This window comes from Cupressus sempervirens, chromosome 3 (genome assembly GCF_028749045.1).
Source record: "Cupressus sempervirens isolate cs-2001-9-10 chromosome 3, ASM2874904v1, whole genome shotgun sequence".
Lineage (NCBI taxonomy): Eukaryota > Viridiplantae > Streptophyta > Pinopsida > Cupressales > Cupressaceae > Cupressus > Cupressus sempervirens.
The window spans coordinates 686,671,294-686,685,736 of record NC_143120.1 but is presented as its reverse complement, the minus strand read 5'-3'; the positions used below and the strand labels follow the sequence as shown (position 1 = coordinate 686,685,736).

Sequence of the window (14,443 nt, the reverse complement as noted above, 5' to 3'; positions counted from 1 at the left end):
TTCCTTACTAGACTAAGAGTGTCTTATGAACTTGGTATGACCTCTACCTCGACCTCAATCTCTTCTAGGTTTATACAAAGGAAATACTCTTCCACTCTAGGTGGCAACATGCATATACAATACAAGTGTGACTAGTTTAGACTAGGACCACGCTTAAATTTCAACTCAAAAGGTGACAAAAAACAATAGAAAGACTGAGGTACACCAAAGGTATGAATCCTCGGATTAGTGGCTAGAACAGCTGAGATGTTTGACTATCATGACCGCAAGGTGTGACAACACAATAGAATTGACAGAACAGTGGAATAAGAGACTAGTTTGTACACGGACCAAGTCTTCAACCTAAGGACGTAGATTCAGATTCAGACTACTTGCAAATGTAGAAGTATATAGAGGATGACTAAACAGATATCAAAACAGGTCAAGAGACCAAATTGACAAGTTTCTAAGCTCTGGAAGACAGTTTACAGATAGAGTTGAACAAGGAAATGCATAGCCAAATGAGGATTGAGACCAATTTTCAATTTTTGGACATGTTTTTAGAAGTTTCCAAGAAAGTTTCATTCAAGATGGGACTAGTCACATACAAGAGAGAACTGGATTATGTACAAGTAATAGAGGACAACAAGTCTCTGTATTCTAGCTCATATGAGCTTTTGCACAGGGATTCACAAATTTGTGGACTAATTTCTTAGTTAACACAGTTTTCAAGACCAGTTTAAACCATTTTGAATTTGTAATTTTGGTTTTCAGACAGTATGTGGACAACATGCAGATTATGGTATAGAGAGTAGTCGAAAACAATCCAACCAAGGATAAAGCAACTTGGAAGGATGAGGGATATTTTGACAACTTTGGACGAGTTTGACTCAAAGAACATGTTTTATCCCTAGAAAGAAAATGGTAGAGAAGACATAACCTTTGTCTCACACCTTATGTGTATAACTGCACCTCACAGAGCCATGTCACCCCCTATTGGGTGCCTGTGTTTTTGATGTTTCCAAGGACTCAAAAACATATGTTCAAAAGTTACCCTTGAAGCAAGGGTCAATGTCATATGCCACCTTCAAGCATCCAAGTGTATACCTATGGTGAGGATCTATAGAAGATAATATTTCCATCCTTGCACAATGCTCTCTTTCGAAGGTGAATTGGGTAAGTTGCTACTCTAAGAGGTGTTTAATAAGCTTCTGTTCATGATAACCCCTAGTGGTCTTGCAAGCAAAATTTAGGTCTCTCAACCGCACCAACACCTACAAGTAACACCCTTGGCAAGCAAGGCTAGGAGCAGTGTTGCTCAATACACTAGGAAGGGCTCTCTCAAGATATGTGCGGCAAGATCAAGAGAGAGAAATTACCATGGCTTTGGAGTCTTTCGCTCTACAAAGCCTCTTTATTACAGTGAGTTGCAATCACTCGTGAAAGGTATGTGCTCACTTGGGTCATTCCCAGAGGTTGAGTACTCTAGTAGGCCCGCTAAAGGTGACTCAAGGACTTCGCTCGGATTCAAGGGTCTAAGCTTTTGATTCTCCCAAAAAGGAAAAGAGTATACTCCTCTACCTCTTAACCTTACCCAAACATGTCTGACATCTCCATCACTGAGCTAGCTTGTCTCCCAACACATCTAGAAGCTTCTAGGTTTCTGATTCTCCCAAAAGGGAAAAGAGCATACTCCCCTCACTAAAAGATTTCTTAAGAGATTCACTACCTTTCCTTGCTTTTAGAGGGCATCGTCGTCCAAAGGGGTCTGGGTTTCTTATTTACTCTTGGGTATCACTTCCAAGTGTAAAGAGCATAATCCCCTATCCCTTTGTCCAAATCCCTAGAGGAGTTCACAAGGCCTAATTAGACTATGTTTTGAAAGTAGTAAAGAAAACACAATGTTTGAGTGGGTTTTTAATGTGTCTTTGACAAACGATCTTTGACAAGCATCCTACAAGCAAATCATCAGTAAGTGTGAAAGGTTTCAAGGTATTTTCTATAGTTGTCCTGCAAGAAATATTAGGTTGTATGAAATCCAAAAACACTGAGAACAGATCATGTCAAGATGTTAGAAACATCTAAAAAAATCATCAAAAAAGCCTGTAGAAAATCAACTCTAGAAGTCGTACAAGTATACAACCTATTGCAAAGTTTCGTACGAGACAACAAATCCTCTTTAGAGACTTAAGAATCCTCATATGACCTAGAATCTAACATGGACACAAAATGAAGTCTTAGGAGATTTATATGACATAGAAATTGACCCTGTACGAGTAAAAATAAGACTCGTACAAGTCTACATACCAGAATGTAACAATACAAATGTAGAAAAACATATTTTTTTCAACAAGATTGAGGCTACAATTTTGATTTTTTGAGCCCCACGATGGGTGCTAGAAATGTATGTGTCAAAATGGGTTGCAACACACACTTCAACATAGTCACTATGTGTCAGATTCATCAAAGAATGAACATAAGGTTGTTCATCCCGAAGGATCTAAGCAAATCGACTTGTTGCCTTCTATCTAGTAGGAGTTTAAATATGTACTATGTACCTAGCTAGAATGAAGGGTTTGAAAGCATGAAATTGAATGTAAATGCAAAACTAGATATTTGTGCATTTTCTATGCAAATAAATGAACTAAGCTATATAAGAATGCATATTTAAGCTAAGAAAAAATAAGCAAAGAGATCTAATTAAGATGCATGCAAGTTTAATCTATGTTTTTGAGATTTTCCAAAGCAATAGAAATGAAATCTAAGCTATGAAATCAAAGAACAAGAGAAATATAAGATCAATGCAAATATTAATGCTAGAAATGAGAACGCTATGCAACAAAGCTTGGATGCAAAGAGTGAGTCCTCAATTCAACAGAATTTCATTATTTTGAACCAGAGTCCGTTGTGAAGGATAGGGGCTCTGTATTTGTAGAAAAAACTAGTCCAACGTCCAAGCAAGGGAGTGGAGAGAATATGACCAAAATAGGAGATCTTGCAAGAGTGGGAATATGACGCACCTTCCCACTTGCCATTTGTCCTATTTTGACATTCCTATTTGAGAAGTGGCATTCCTTGGAATATTCCAAAAGGGTGTCTCATATTTGGATATTTAAATTCAAATAGTTGAATGTATGGAGACAATTTGAAATGAATTAATAAATCTCGATAACATGTATTATTGATTGAAGTATATTAATTTAATAGAAAGTTATTGTAAGAATTTTTGAGTTTGATTGTGTTTAGATTTTTGCTTCAAACTCAAAAATTCTTACAGTAATTATTATGGATTGTGGAAATTCCTCATTGATTAATAGAAAGTGTTAGAACTTTATATCAAATTAATTAATTAAAGAGATTTAGCTAGCCAATTTTAATCAAATATTCAATGATTTATAAAGTTGGATGATTATTGCAAAATATGGATCTTATGCAATTGATATTCAAATTAAGTAGCGTCAAGTGGGACTAGAAATGCCTAGTGATTCTAGGACTTTGTGGTCATTTAGAGGTTTAGGAGCAAATTGGTTTAAGAGACCAATTTTAGGGTATTACACATAACAAAAGATTTAATATCAAAAGGAAAAAATGAAATAGAGCTTCACTTCGTCATCCCATAGATTGTTTGTTCTCATGAACATTATTAAAATACCTTCATTCATTCATCACCCTTTCCTCCATTAAAAAATTAGATAGAATTGATTATGTAGCCCCTTGAATTCATGTGTCATGGAGATTCATAGCAATTTTTAAATTTTCATAGTATGTATAACTTGCTCGTGCATGTACAAGCATGCTCCTAACAATTTTTAACCTTCCAAAATTGTCATTAGCTCAAAGGCATTTAGTGAAGGCTAATTTAAACCTCTACGTGAGACCCATTAATCAAGTGTCTCTATACTAAACCTCTCTATCATAGGGATGAAATTATATTTTTGGTTTTTTAGAACGTCCTAGACAACTCTCTCTGATGAACTAGCATCATTCTCTCAGCCCGATCAATCTTCAATTCAATGCTAGGAAACCTAACCACGTGTACTATTGACCTTTCGAATCTTACACCAACTGCTCTAGCACAATCAATCAAGATTCAAGGGGGCTGGAAGGTGTTATATTCTCTACAAAACAACTGTAGGGATGCAGAATTATGGGATTGGACAACCATGAAATCCCTTTTCGGATTTGCTGGTCACTGGTGATTCTGTACGGGTGTGAAGTTTGGGGCAGCAATATGTCCAAATAGAAATGGAGACAGGTGGAAAGAATTCAAAAGTACTTCATTGCCAACAATCTCAAAACCAAGACTACAGTGCCCTATGAGATCTTATTGGTTGAGGTTGGCTCTTTTCTGTTAGAAGTTGTCGCTTTTGTTCGGATACTACGTTATTTGAAGAAAACTAAAGGCTTGGAAAAGCATCAATGGCCCAGGCTAGTCACTGAAGAAAAGCTTGACAGGCGAAAAAGCACATTGATGAAGCAAAATGACAAGTGGATATGAAAAGGGGATGTTAACATCCATATGTACCTAGCTAGTATTAAAGAAATAAAGAAGTTTGTTATGAAAACATTTCATAATATCATTTGGACAAGACACAAGGGGTGAAAAAAATCTTACTATATTAAAGAATTTAACCCCGCTTCTAGTTATGATGAAAAGGCCTATATAAGGGCACCTATTAAATGGAGAGCAAAAATGCTTATAGCTCAACTCAAAACTAGTGCTCACCGGCTGAGATGTGTGACTGGTAGATGGCAGGTTCCAAAATTAGAGTGGGTAGACAGAACATGTTTATTCTGTAATATGAGGGTGGTGGAGATGGAGCACCACTTTGTCATAGAGTGCCTGGCATACAATGACCTCAGATCTAGGTATGTAGAGATCTTAGAGAAGAGAGACTTGAACTACTTATTTGGGGAGAATCAATCGAAGAGAATAGTGACCCTAATTATCAAAATTCTTCGACGAAGAGATGAGTAACCAAAAGTTTACAGCTAGATTAATTTTTCCCCTATTTTGGGAGTAGATGCTATGTGTGGGTCCCATAGGCTGCTTTAGCCTCGTGGACATTGTTAAAATCTTTCATTTCAATCAATCTCTCATTTTATTTTTATTCTTTTGGAAAGAACCTCCAGAAAAGGGGGCTTCTAGCATTTAACCCTTCAAATTCCAGTTTTCTACACGAGTGATTAGATTGTAGCTTAATCAGGTAATGATTTGTTGCTTTAATGGATTCACTGAGCCAATGTTCATCACAGGATTTTACAGTTCAATGGGAATAACACATGTTTCACTCATGTTACAAACAGCAAACTTGTCATTATTGATTTTCAAGTGTTTTTTACGCCTGCAACATTGTTTTCACGGCTTCCAGGGGTATCTAACACAAATCCCAAATGCTAACTTGACTTCATCTCATCCTTCTACACCGCATAAGACACTGGAAGTGATAAAATTCATGAAGTTAATTGAGAATAATCTACAGACCAAAAAAGGCAACCAAGCCCTGGTAATCCTTCCTGACCTTCTATCAGGGTTCTGATTGGGTAGTAACTCATTTAGTGAAAGACTTGAAAACAAATGGTAACCACCTCCTAGTTAACGGTCATAGTAAGAGGCATTTTGAAACTCTAGGATCCTTACAACCAAAGATGAAAACCTGTTAAGTTGGAAAAGAAAATTTGTGTTTCTCAAATTTAGAATTCATATCCTGAATTTCAGAACGAAGTAATGCTGACAATGGAGGCTTCATAAGATTTTTCTTATTTGCAGCAGCAAATCACGCATTTCTATATTGCTCTTATAAAATGCATCCAAAAAGCTGTTTCTTTTCTGTTCCATTTCAACTCTCTACTATTATAGTTCTAGTCGATGGTAATGTCCCATAACTCTCACATTTGAATATAAATCATATAAACCTCTCTTTTTACCGCCTATGTTTTTCAAACAGAACTTTTGATGTTGCGTTCAAACATTTATCCAACTACAAGAGATGGAACTCGGAAATGCCTGACATTTTGATAAAAATACCATAAAGGTCATTTGTTGTGTACAAAAACAACCTTGTGCTGCTAATCGAATAAGCATAAGAGTATAATTTATAATCACTTGCTCCATGGTTGTTCTTGGCTATCTGACAGAGTTCCATATAATAAAGGGCCAGGTTATATAGCGAACTTCAACCCATGTTTATACTGGTTGGATAAGTCTTGGAATGCAGACTGCCAATACCTGCCGATACCTTAAATGACATAATCTTAAGCTACCATGTAAGATAAATGATAAACCCGACAACACATTTTCTTAATATTTCCCCTCATGCTGTTCATAAGTTTTGCACCACGAATCATATATGATGAGCTCAAAGTGGTATCAGATGACAAAACAGCTATATAGAAATAGACATTGGAAACCTTGGTAGAAATCCTAACAGAAGAAAAACACATGAATTCAATAGGAAATTCAAATAGTGACAGAAGTAGCAAAAACTTCCAAATTTTCTTAGAAGCATTGTCAAATTGAAACAAATTTGTGAAAACAATACTAGAAATTTCACAAATTGTAGAAAGCTGTGTTAGCTTACTGACATCCTTAGAACATTCTTTCATGAAGACTGGAAACTGCCAGAAATGTCTGCAAATCCATAAATTGCTTCTAGAGAAATCAAGCAAACTAAAAAAGAAATTGAATTGCAATCTGAAAGCATTTCTAAATGCAACTAACAAGCAAAATTTTTAACAAACTTCCACACGTTATTTGCTATTTCTTGCCAATTTCAGGAATTTTTATTATTTTTAATGATGGCCCTAAACTTTGATTTGCTAAATCACTATATGAAATTAAGATCATGATGATTCATATAAATCATTATTATAAGCTCAAGCCAATACTGCTACTGAAAATATATTCTGAAGATTTAGGGCCATATTCCTTTGCAGATGCAAACTGATTCAAAACTTCAACCAAACATAGACAAAAAATACTCAACAAACTATTCACAAGTCTTCTAAACTAGAGAACGGCACATGAAGACTGAGGGTAGTCCAAATAATCAAATATCCAGATCTGGACTTAAGAGAAGTAAATTGTTATTTCAATGCAAATCAGAGAAGCCACCAAAGTAGCATTTTTCCCTGATATGGCTATTCCATTCCCATAACATGGATAAATAATGGGCATGAGTTCACAATAAATATGATAAAATGCTCAGAACTTCCAAAATTGAAGATAGATGGCAACATGTACAATATTATTTTTTGCAAGCCCATGTTATCTATATAAGCCATACTCTCAGAAAAGCTTTATTTAGGCAGTATTCTATAAGTCTCATTTCATTTAATACTTTTCTCAACTGAAACTTCCATGTAATTCATAAACAGTCCAACTCACACATCCAGCTTAGCTCTACAGGTCAGCAGTGATAAAAGACAAACTATTGAATTGGGACTCCCTTGGTTGGTGCTGCTTAGTTTAAGGATACCTGATTGTAAAATTCAATTGCTTACACATTTCTGCAGAGAAGCAATAACATGGTGATGTTTCCCAAAGGTAGATCCTTGGCAGCAAAAATTAATTGGCTAGGAACCCCAGTCTCAAGGCAGAGATTGTGCATGAGAATCAAACTTCATTCTACAATCCAGTTCTGCCAAACATGGGAAGTTATAGCAAGAACCCACTTGTGCCTTCATGAGGCAAAGCCTGTATACTGGAATTGTATAATTTCTGTACATTATTGAACACACACTAACCATCGTTACTGGAACAAAGACGACAATTAAGCCACCAGAGGTGCTTTGACAAAAAAATGCACCAGTAATAGGCCAATCCAGCAAATAACCTTCCTCCTAATCCAGGTATATGTACTCTCCAGTACAAACAACGTAAAGATTTTTGTCTCCCAAAACAAATGGTCTCAACCAGATAATCCATGAAATTTGCCAGCTTGTAAATTTATCACTTGGACAGTCCAAGCCAGTTGACCAGAGCTAGACTGCAACCATATTTGTGTAGCAGTCACAAAGCTCCGTGGATTCACCAGCTCTCTGTATGTCCATGTTTCTGCCATACCTGTTATGCTTTACCAACTGAAAAAATGCCAGTGGCATACTTCATTACATTAGAAATGAATAGCTTGTACAAGTCAAAATAATGCTGAAATTGAAGGTACGACCACAGCCAACAACCCACATTATACCCAGTTGCATAGCTTCCACAATCTGCATAGAAAGGGTGCATTTTAATTTCAGAAACTTACATTGACATACAGAGCTACAAAAATAAGGAATCAAGACAATGCCCTGCTTTATCAAATTATACACCACAATGCAAACAATGTCTGTACCAATTAATCCATTATATTTAATAAGATTCTGCAAGTTCAGCAATTCCTTTCCAATGACTGCATTGTTTTTGCATACAGAGAAACTTATAGAAGTGCAACAAACTTCATGGAGCTCTTAACTTTCTAACGTATAGGGATTGTTACATATGGGGACCAGGAATATCAAATTCACTTAAAAATATCATTCACTTCATAACCAAAAGTCCTAAGCCACTATGTTACCACAGTAATGTAGGACTCCTAAGTTTGTTAAAACCAGCTAATAATATTAATAGTAACCAAGTAGAATATATATTTGACATGTTTGTTTATAAATTTTAGTCATATTTTGGGGTGCACTATAATTTATCATAGATACAATATTAAAGCAATATTTTAATATTTAGTATAACACCATGTAAATAACTTTCTTTAAGTCAGCGTTTAGTAACTTTCTTTTAAGTTGTTTAGTCATGTTAAATACCTTCCGAGATATTATAGGGTCTGGTTGGAAGTCGAGATGTCGGAGGATGATATTGCAGCCCATGTGGATGGCGCTGCCCTATCCAGGATCTTCAATTGCCAGTCATTTACTCTTCGAAGGGCCATTACTAATCCTGATTCTGATCTCAATGCCCGGCTTCCTCTTGATTTTGGAATAGATGCTGCCTATGGTTATGATGGGTTTGAAAATACAGGTGATAGCAATGCTTGGCAGTTTGGCCAGGGTGTGGGTGCGGGTGTGGATGAGCAGGGATGTGGGGATGCTTTTGGAAGCATCACGGAGGTGGGCAGGAAGTGTGGCTTCTGCCTGTGGTTGCTTGCAGGATGCTTGTGAAAGCATCCATCAAGCATCCGGGTGAATCCAAAGAGCATCCAGACTTTTTAGGCACCAAGTCACTTAAGTGACACGATAAAACGTGTTAAAATGGTTTTTTTTATTATATTTTATCTCCTTTTTGCTCCAAAACCCTAAAACGGCCCTAATATAGGCCATTCATTTCTCATTCCTCTAATTTTGTTTGCAGCTGGGATCTCTTCTCATTTGGTCTCCATTTTGGCATTTTGCATATGTTAATAGCTATGGAATGGTTTATTTATCATTTTGTATATTTCTTGTATTTCTTTGCATATATATACATATTTTTTTCTTTTTCTTTTTTTTAATTTTTTTTTTATATAGATAAAAATTTTAAAATATATATTTATATATGGACGCACCCAAACGCATCCAAAATTCCCCCAAAAAAAAACCACACATCAGCACCCCACACCCGCATCAGCATCAAAACCAGCATCGGTAACTTAGGTTTTCAAGAGCCTCTGCATATGGAAGAGTAAGTTGATTTGGCATTACTCAAGTATTGAATTTGGGTTTCGATCTATGGTGTTTTTTTGGTGGATTTTTTTAGATAAAATTAGTGGCTTTTCCTTAACATTTTGTGAGGAACTTTTTAGAAGATTATTTGCTCCATTTTTTAATAAAATTGAAAGCTAGTCGCTTTAGGCATTTTTAAATCAAAACCATGGTTTCTGCAGATCTCATTACCGTTTTTCACTAAAAGAATAATGTTTCCCTTAGACCTACAAGGTTCTCTGTTCTTGTGACTGAGGGTGGTGGTTTTTCTGATTAGAGGGTTTTGCACATTTTGTTTCAGAGTAAAGAATTATGCTTAATTTTTTTCCCCAAAAATCATAGTTTTCATTTTGAACCAGAAGAAGATATAGAAATATAAATGCAAAATAAGTGCATAACACTATCAAAATATCCTGGGAAAAACCCTCCTCAGCGAGGGAAACAACCCAGCCCAGCTAAAATGATCTTTTTATTGAAGGATGCAAAAGAATCAAATACAATGCCTAAGTTTCTCAAAATTCACAAATAGAAATGATACTGTCGCCTTGATCACAATACATAATCAACTTACTGCAGACAAAGCTTCTTTAAAAACAAAATAGAAATGATACTATCGCCTCAATCATCAAACAAGAACCTGTAGTTTTCAGCAAATGACAGAGAGCAGTAAATATATAGATTACAGATTACTGATGAACGTGAAAGACTTCAGACATGAAGTCACCGCACACGGGAAACTCAAACCAACAGCAACCATGCATGAAAATAATCCTTTTAATCAAATATGTAGGAGAGAAAGGAAAACGACAGAACCGATCCATAACTCCCGCAAGAAAGACTCTTCACATTCCACGCACTTATCATGGTCTATTGATAATATAAAGTATGCGGTCCACAGGACTATAAATAATCTGACTTGGCCAATACGTATGACAAGAGAGTCAATACTGAATGCATCAACACAAGCTGGCCACCATGACATCACCCATCGGCAAGACGGATATGCAAATGATGTGTGATTCAAAGAAGATGCAAATCATCAAAGATAAAAGAAGACATAAGGAACAGGCTGACGTGAAGCAAGACAACAACAGTTACAAAATCACGATGACTTCATTCAATGACAGCCAACTCAGCAAGACTCATAGAGAACTTAAGAATGACAGAGAGATCACTGAACAGAAATAGAGGAGTTTGATCAAACGAGCTGTAGCAACACAAACAATAGGGAACTGAGTGTGAAGAGATCTCTCGCACCTACACAGGAATTCAACATTTTTGTCATAGGTTGCTGGTTGTTTTGACAGTTTTTTTAAAAATAGTGGATTTTTACTGTTTATCCTCAAGAGTTAAAACAAAGGTCTTTGTTGAATTTTTCATAAAATCGCATCTTTCCCTCTTTGACAAAATATTTTAATGATTTTTTTTTTACAACCGTGGTTTCTTGCAGAGTGTTTCTAGGGCAAACAGTGTTCCTGCAAATGTACTGGAGTTTTTAACAATTTTTCAACACAATCGCGGGTGATGTTTAGCATTGCATCAAGGATTTGAATTGTTTCCCAATAACAAGTTGGAAGGCACTCAATTTGTTCTTATGCAGAAGTTTAACAAAAAGAGGAAGAGTCTCAAAAGCAAGCTCGTGTGGCAGAATGTTCCAAAGAAAAGGAATTGTGACCAAATGACTTGCAGATTTTTGTAGGTTAGTAGAATGAGCATTGAAACAGGGTATTAAAGTAATATTGTAATATTTTGTATAACGGTCAGGCAAGTAACTATCTTTTAAGTCAGCCAGTCAACTTTTTATAACTCTCTGCTCTTTAAGTTGGTTAGTTAGTTTAGCAACTTTCTATTATGTCTTTAGTGCTTGATTGTTTCCCTCTTCTTGTAAGTGATTATTTGAGGAACATTCCTCTCCCTTGTTTAATATTGAGTATCTCAATCAATTATCATTTCAACATGTAGTTAGATTTTTATGTAATATATTTTTTAGTTGTGACTCCGATCCCAGAAAGAATCAAGCACCCTTTGTTTATTCATAACATCCAGCATTATACAAATTGTGCTTGCACGAAGAGATAACCTGGCAAGAATCAGGTATCCTACATTTAAAACATGCAGTGTCTAGCAAATTTAAAATTCTGTTTACATAACAAGTTCATAAAAAAGCAGCAAGCAGAATGCAACCAGAATAGCAGAAGTGGTATCCTCTGTAATCATGGTTTTAAAGTCTAAAATGCAAGTAATTTAACTATAGATCAATAGATAGATAGATAGATTTTTATGTAATATATTTTTTAGTTGCGACTCTGATCCCAGAAAGAATCAAGCACCCTTTGTTTATTCATAACATCCAGCATTATACAAATTGTGCTTGCACAAGGAGATAACCTGGCAAGAATCAGGTATCCTACATTTAAAATATGCAGTATCTAGCAAATTTAAAATTCTGTTTACATAACAAGAGCATACAAAAGCAGCGAGCAGAATGCAACCAGCCTAGCAAAAGTGGTATCCTCTGTAATCATGGTTGTAAAATCTAAAATGCAAGTAATTTAACTATAGATCAATAGATAGATCTTACCATCTCCAACAACTTAAGAACCAGAACCTGATTTCTGAACAGCAACCCAAACCTGTTTCTGGAAATGATTATTATTAAAAAAAGAAGAAAGAGCAGTCAATACCAACCTTGGCATAAAAAGTTAAGGCTCTTAGAAAACAAATAAAACATAAGTCGGAATAAATCTATTGCTTTCAATTAGGTGAGCTCACCTCATGGCTTCCATAGCCCAAAATACCACCACGCTTGGGAGATTTTGTATCAGATGCACTCAGAGAACTATCTAATTCCTTCATCCCTGGTGCTGGAAGGCGTCTCATAGCTTGTCTGTAGTTCCCTGCTTGAGAACAGTTATCAGACATTCAGAAAGGAACTAACACACACAAATAAGAAATAGATACAAATTGTTGTTAGAATTTATAAATACTTATCTAGTATGGACTGAAATTAAAGGCTACCCCTTTCATTGCTGAAAAATTAAAAAAATTAGAACTGCATAGATAACTAACCATTTTCTCCAGCAAAATTATTCCGTCCAATTCCTTGGCCTTTACAATCTCCAGTCCTGCTTGTCATCATCATCTCACTCTTTTCTTCTTGAATTGTATGTTGCTCTGAAAGAGAAACCACACCAATATTTGTGTGGACTAGAGCCTCTGTTGCTTCAACATTTTGTGATCGCCCCAAGGCCTCTGACCTGCCAGAATTATCCACATGTAAAGTATCATCTTTTACAGTATCTGGAAGCCCAAATGCTACTCCCTGTTGAAATTGGATTAGCCCTTCTAGGTTAGGTTGACATCTTTTGGCTACAATCACATCTGATGAGGCCTGTGCAGAAGCAGAATGAAGACATGATTGAGATTCATCTACACTCATGGTTCCATCGGCACGTCGACGGGGAGTCCAAACAGGACGGTCAGGCCTGTCCTTGTTCCTCATTCGTCTGTCTTGTCTTACAGCTAGACTTGCAACAGCACAACTGTTTGCTGTGGCCTTCTCATCTAATATTTGTTTTGGCATTTACATTAAAATATATGAGAGAGTAAATAAAACAGGGTTGCAGAAGAACATCTTCCAAGTAAATAAAGATAAATAATGGAATTTTAAAGTGAATAGAGCTATAAAATTGGAATCATTCAAGTAAATCAAGACAAAGTGTGCAGGGATGCTGCTTACCCCTGTGTGTATATGAAGGTTGACTTTGCTGCTCGGTTTGTGAGGTCGACAGCAACTGTGAAGATTCTTCAGGCTCCTTGCTCATAAGCATGCCTCTCATAATTCTTCCACTACCATCACGGCGCTGGTTCTGCTTGAAGCTTAACGTTCCTGTAGAACCTTTTAATGGTGATGTTACACCCAGTTGATTTGATACTCCACCAATCTGTTGGACAGAAGAAAAACTTTTGATGGTTGAGAATTGTCTTTGGGGTGAAGCACCAACAATTGCATCATTTTAGTGAAGATGTTTCATCAATATGTCCCTGATATTCAAAAAAATGTCAAAAAAATAGTACCCAGTTTATAAGCCATGTCATTGAGCATGAATGCAAATGCACAAGTACAGGGCACAGATAATTTTAACACCACCAATAGATGTAGGAAACACTTTTCGTATACATCTTTAAAATGCCCATAGCTTATGAAAGAAATCAATACAATTAAAGTCCAATGTAACCCCAGTACGGGGTACGTAGGGACAGCAGGACGTCAGGACAAGTTTCTGGGACAGGAAAACTAGCCTCATTTTCGGGACGGCAGGGTGACAGACGGGGGATGGCAGCAAGGGGAGGACAGGGTAGGGAGGGGTGTTGTATAGTATACATATAGAACTTTATATGCTTGTTAGGATGATGTTTCAATAGAACATACCAAATTAAAATGCTTGAACATAGAAAAATTTCAACATGAACTAGAACCATTGAACTTTCAACATAGTAGCATATGACATACCCAATAGTAACTTTCAAAAATCAAAATTCAAAACCCAATAGTAACTTTCAAAAATCAAAATTCAAATAGAAATCCAAGTCCTCATTCAAGCGGCAACATGGTTGCGGAATGGTGGAGGTGGGGGTACTTGGATATGCGAGTACCCAGTCTGGGGACGTCTTGGGGACAGGTACTCTGAGGTTTGGGAGGGGGGTGCAAATCCCCGGGAAACACTGAATTAAAAATAAAAATCGCACCTTAGTATGAGATTATGAAAAAAGGTCAAGACACCCCAAA

At 36.4% G+C, this 14,443-nt stretch overlaps 1 protein-coding gene across 4 annotated transcripts in view; it reads right to left on the bottom strand.

Annotated features, from left to right (window-relative positions):
* Window positions 1-7,016: 7,016 nt before the first annotated feature.
* The window catches only part of LOC149568608 (regulator of nonsense transcripts UPF3-like), an 88,083-nt gene continuing 80,656 nt past the window's right edge, over window positions 7,017-14,443 (bottom strand). For all 4 annotated transcript variants that reach the window (XM_089821474.1, XM_089821475.1, XM_089821476.1 and 1 more), the window contains exons 9-13: window positions 13,394-13,598; window positions 12,724-13,218; window positions 12,427-12,551; window positions 12,236-12,293; window positions 7,017-8,193 (exon numbers count right to left, since the gene is read on the bottom strand). In XM_089821474.1, the coding sequence (XP_089677600.1) occupies window positions 12,249-12,293; window positions 12,427-12,551; window positions 12,724-13,218; window positions 13,394-13,598 (870 nt within the window). In that variant the 3' untranslated portion in view covers window positions 7,017-8,193; window positions 12,236-12,248. The remainder of the gene's footprint in view (window positions 8,194-12,235; window positions 12,294-12,426; window positions 12,552-12,723; window positions 13,219-13,393; window positions 13,599-14,443) is intronic.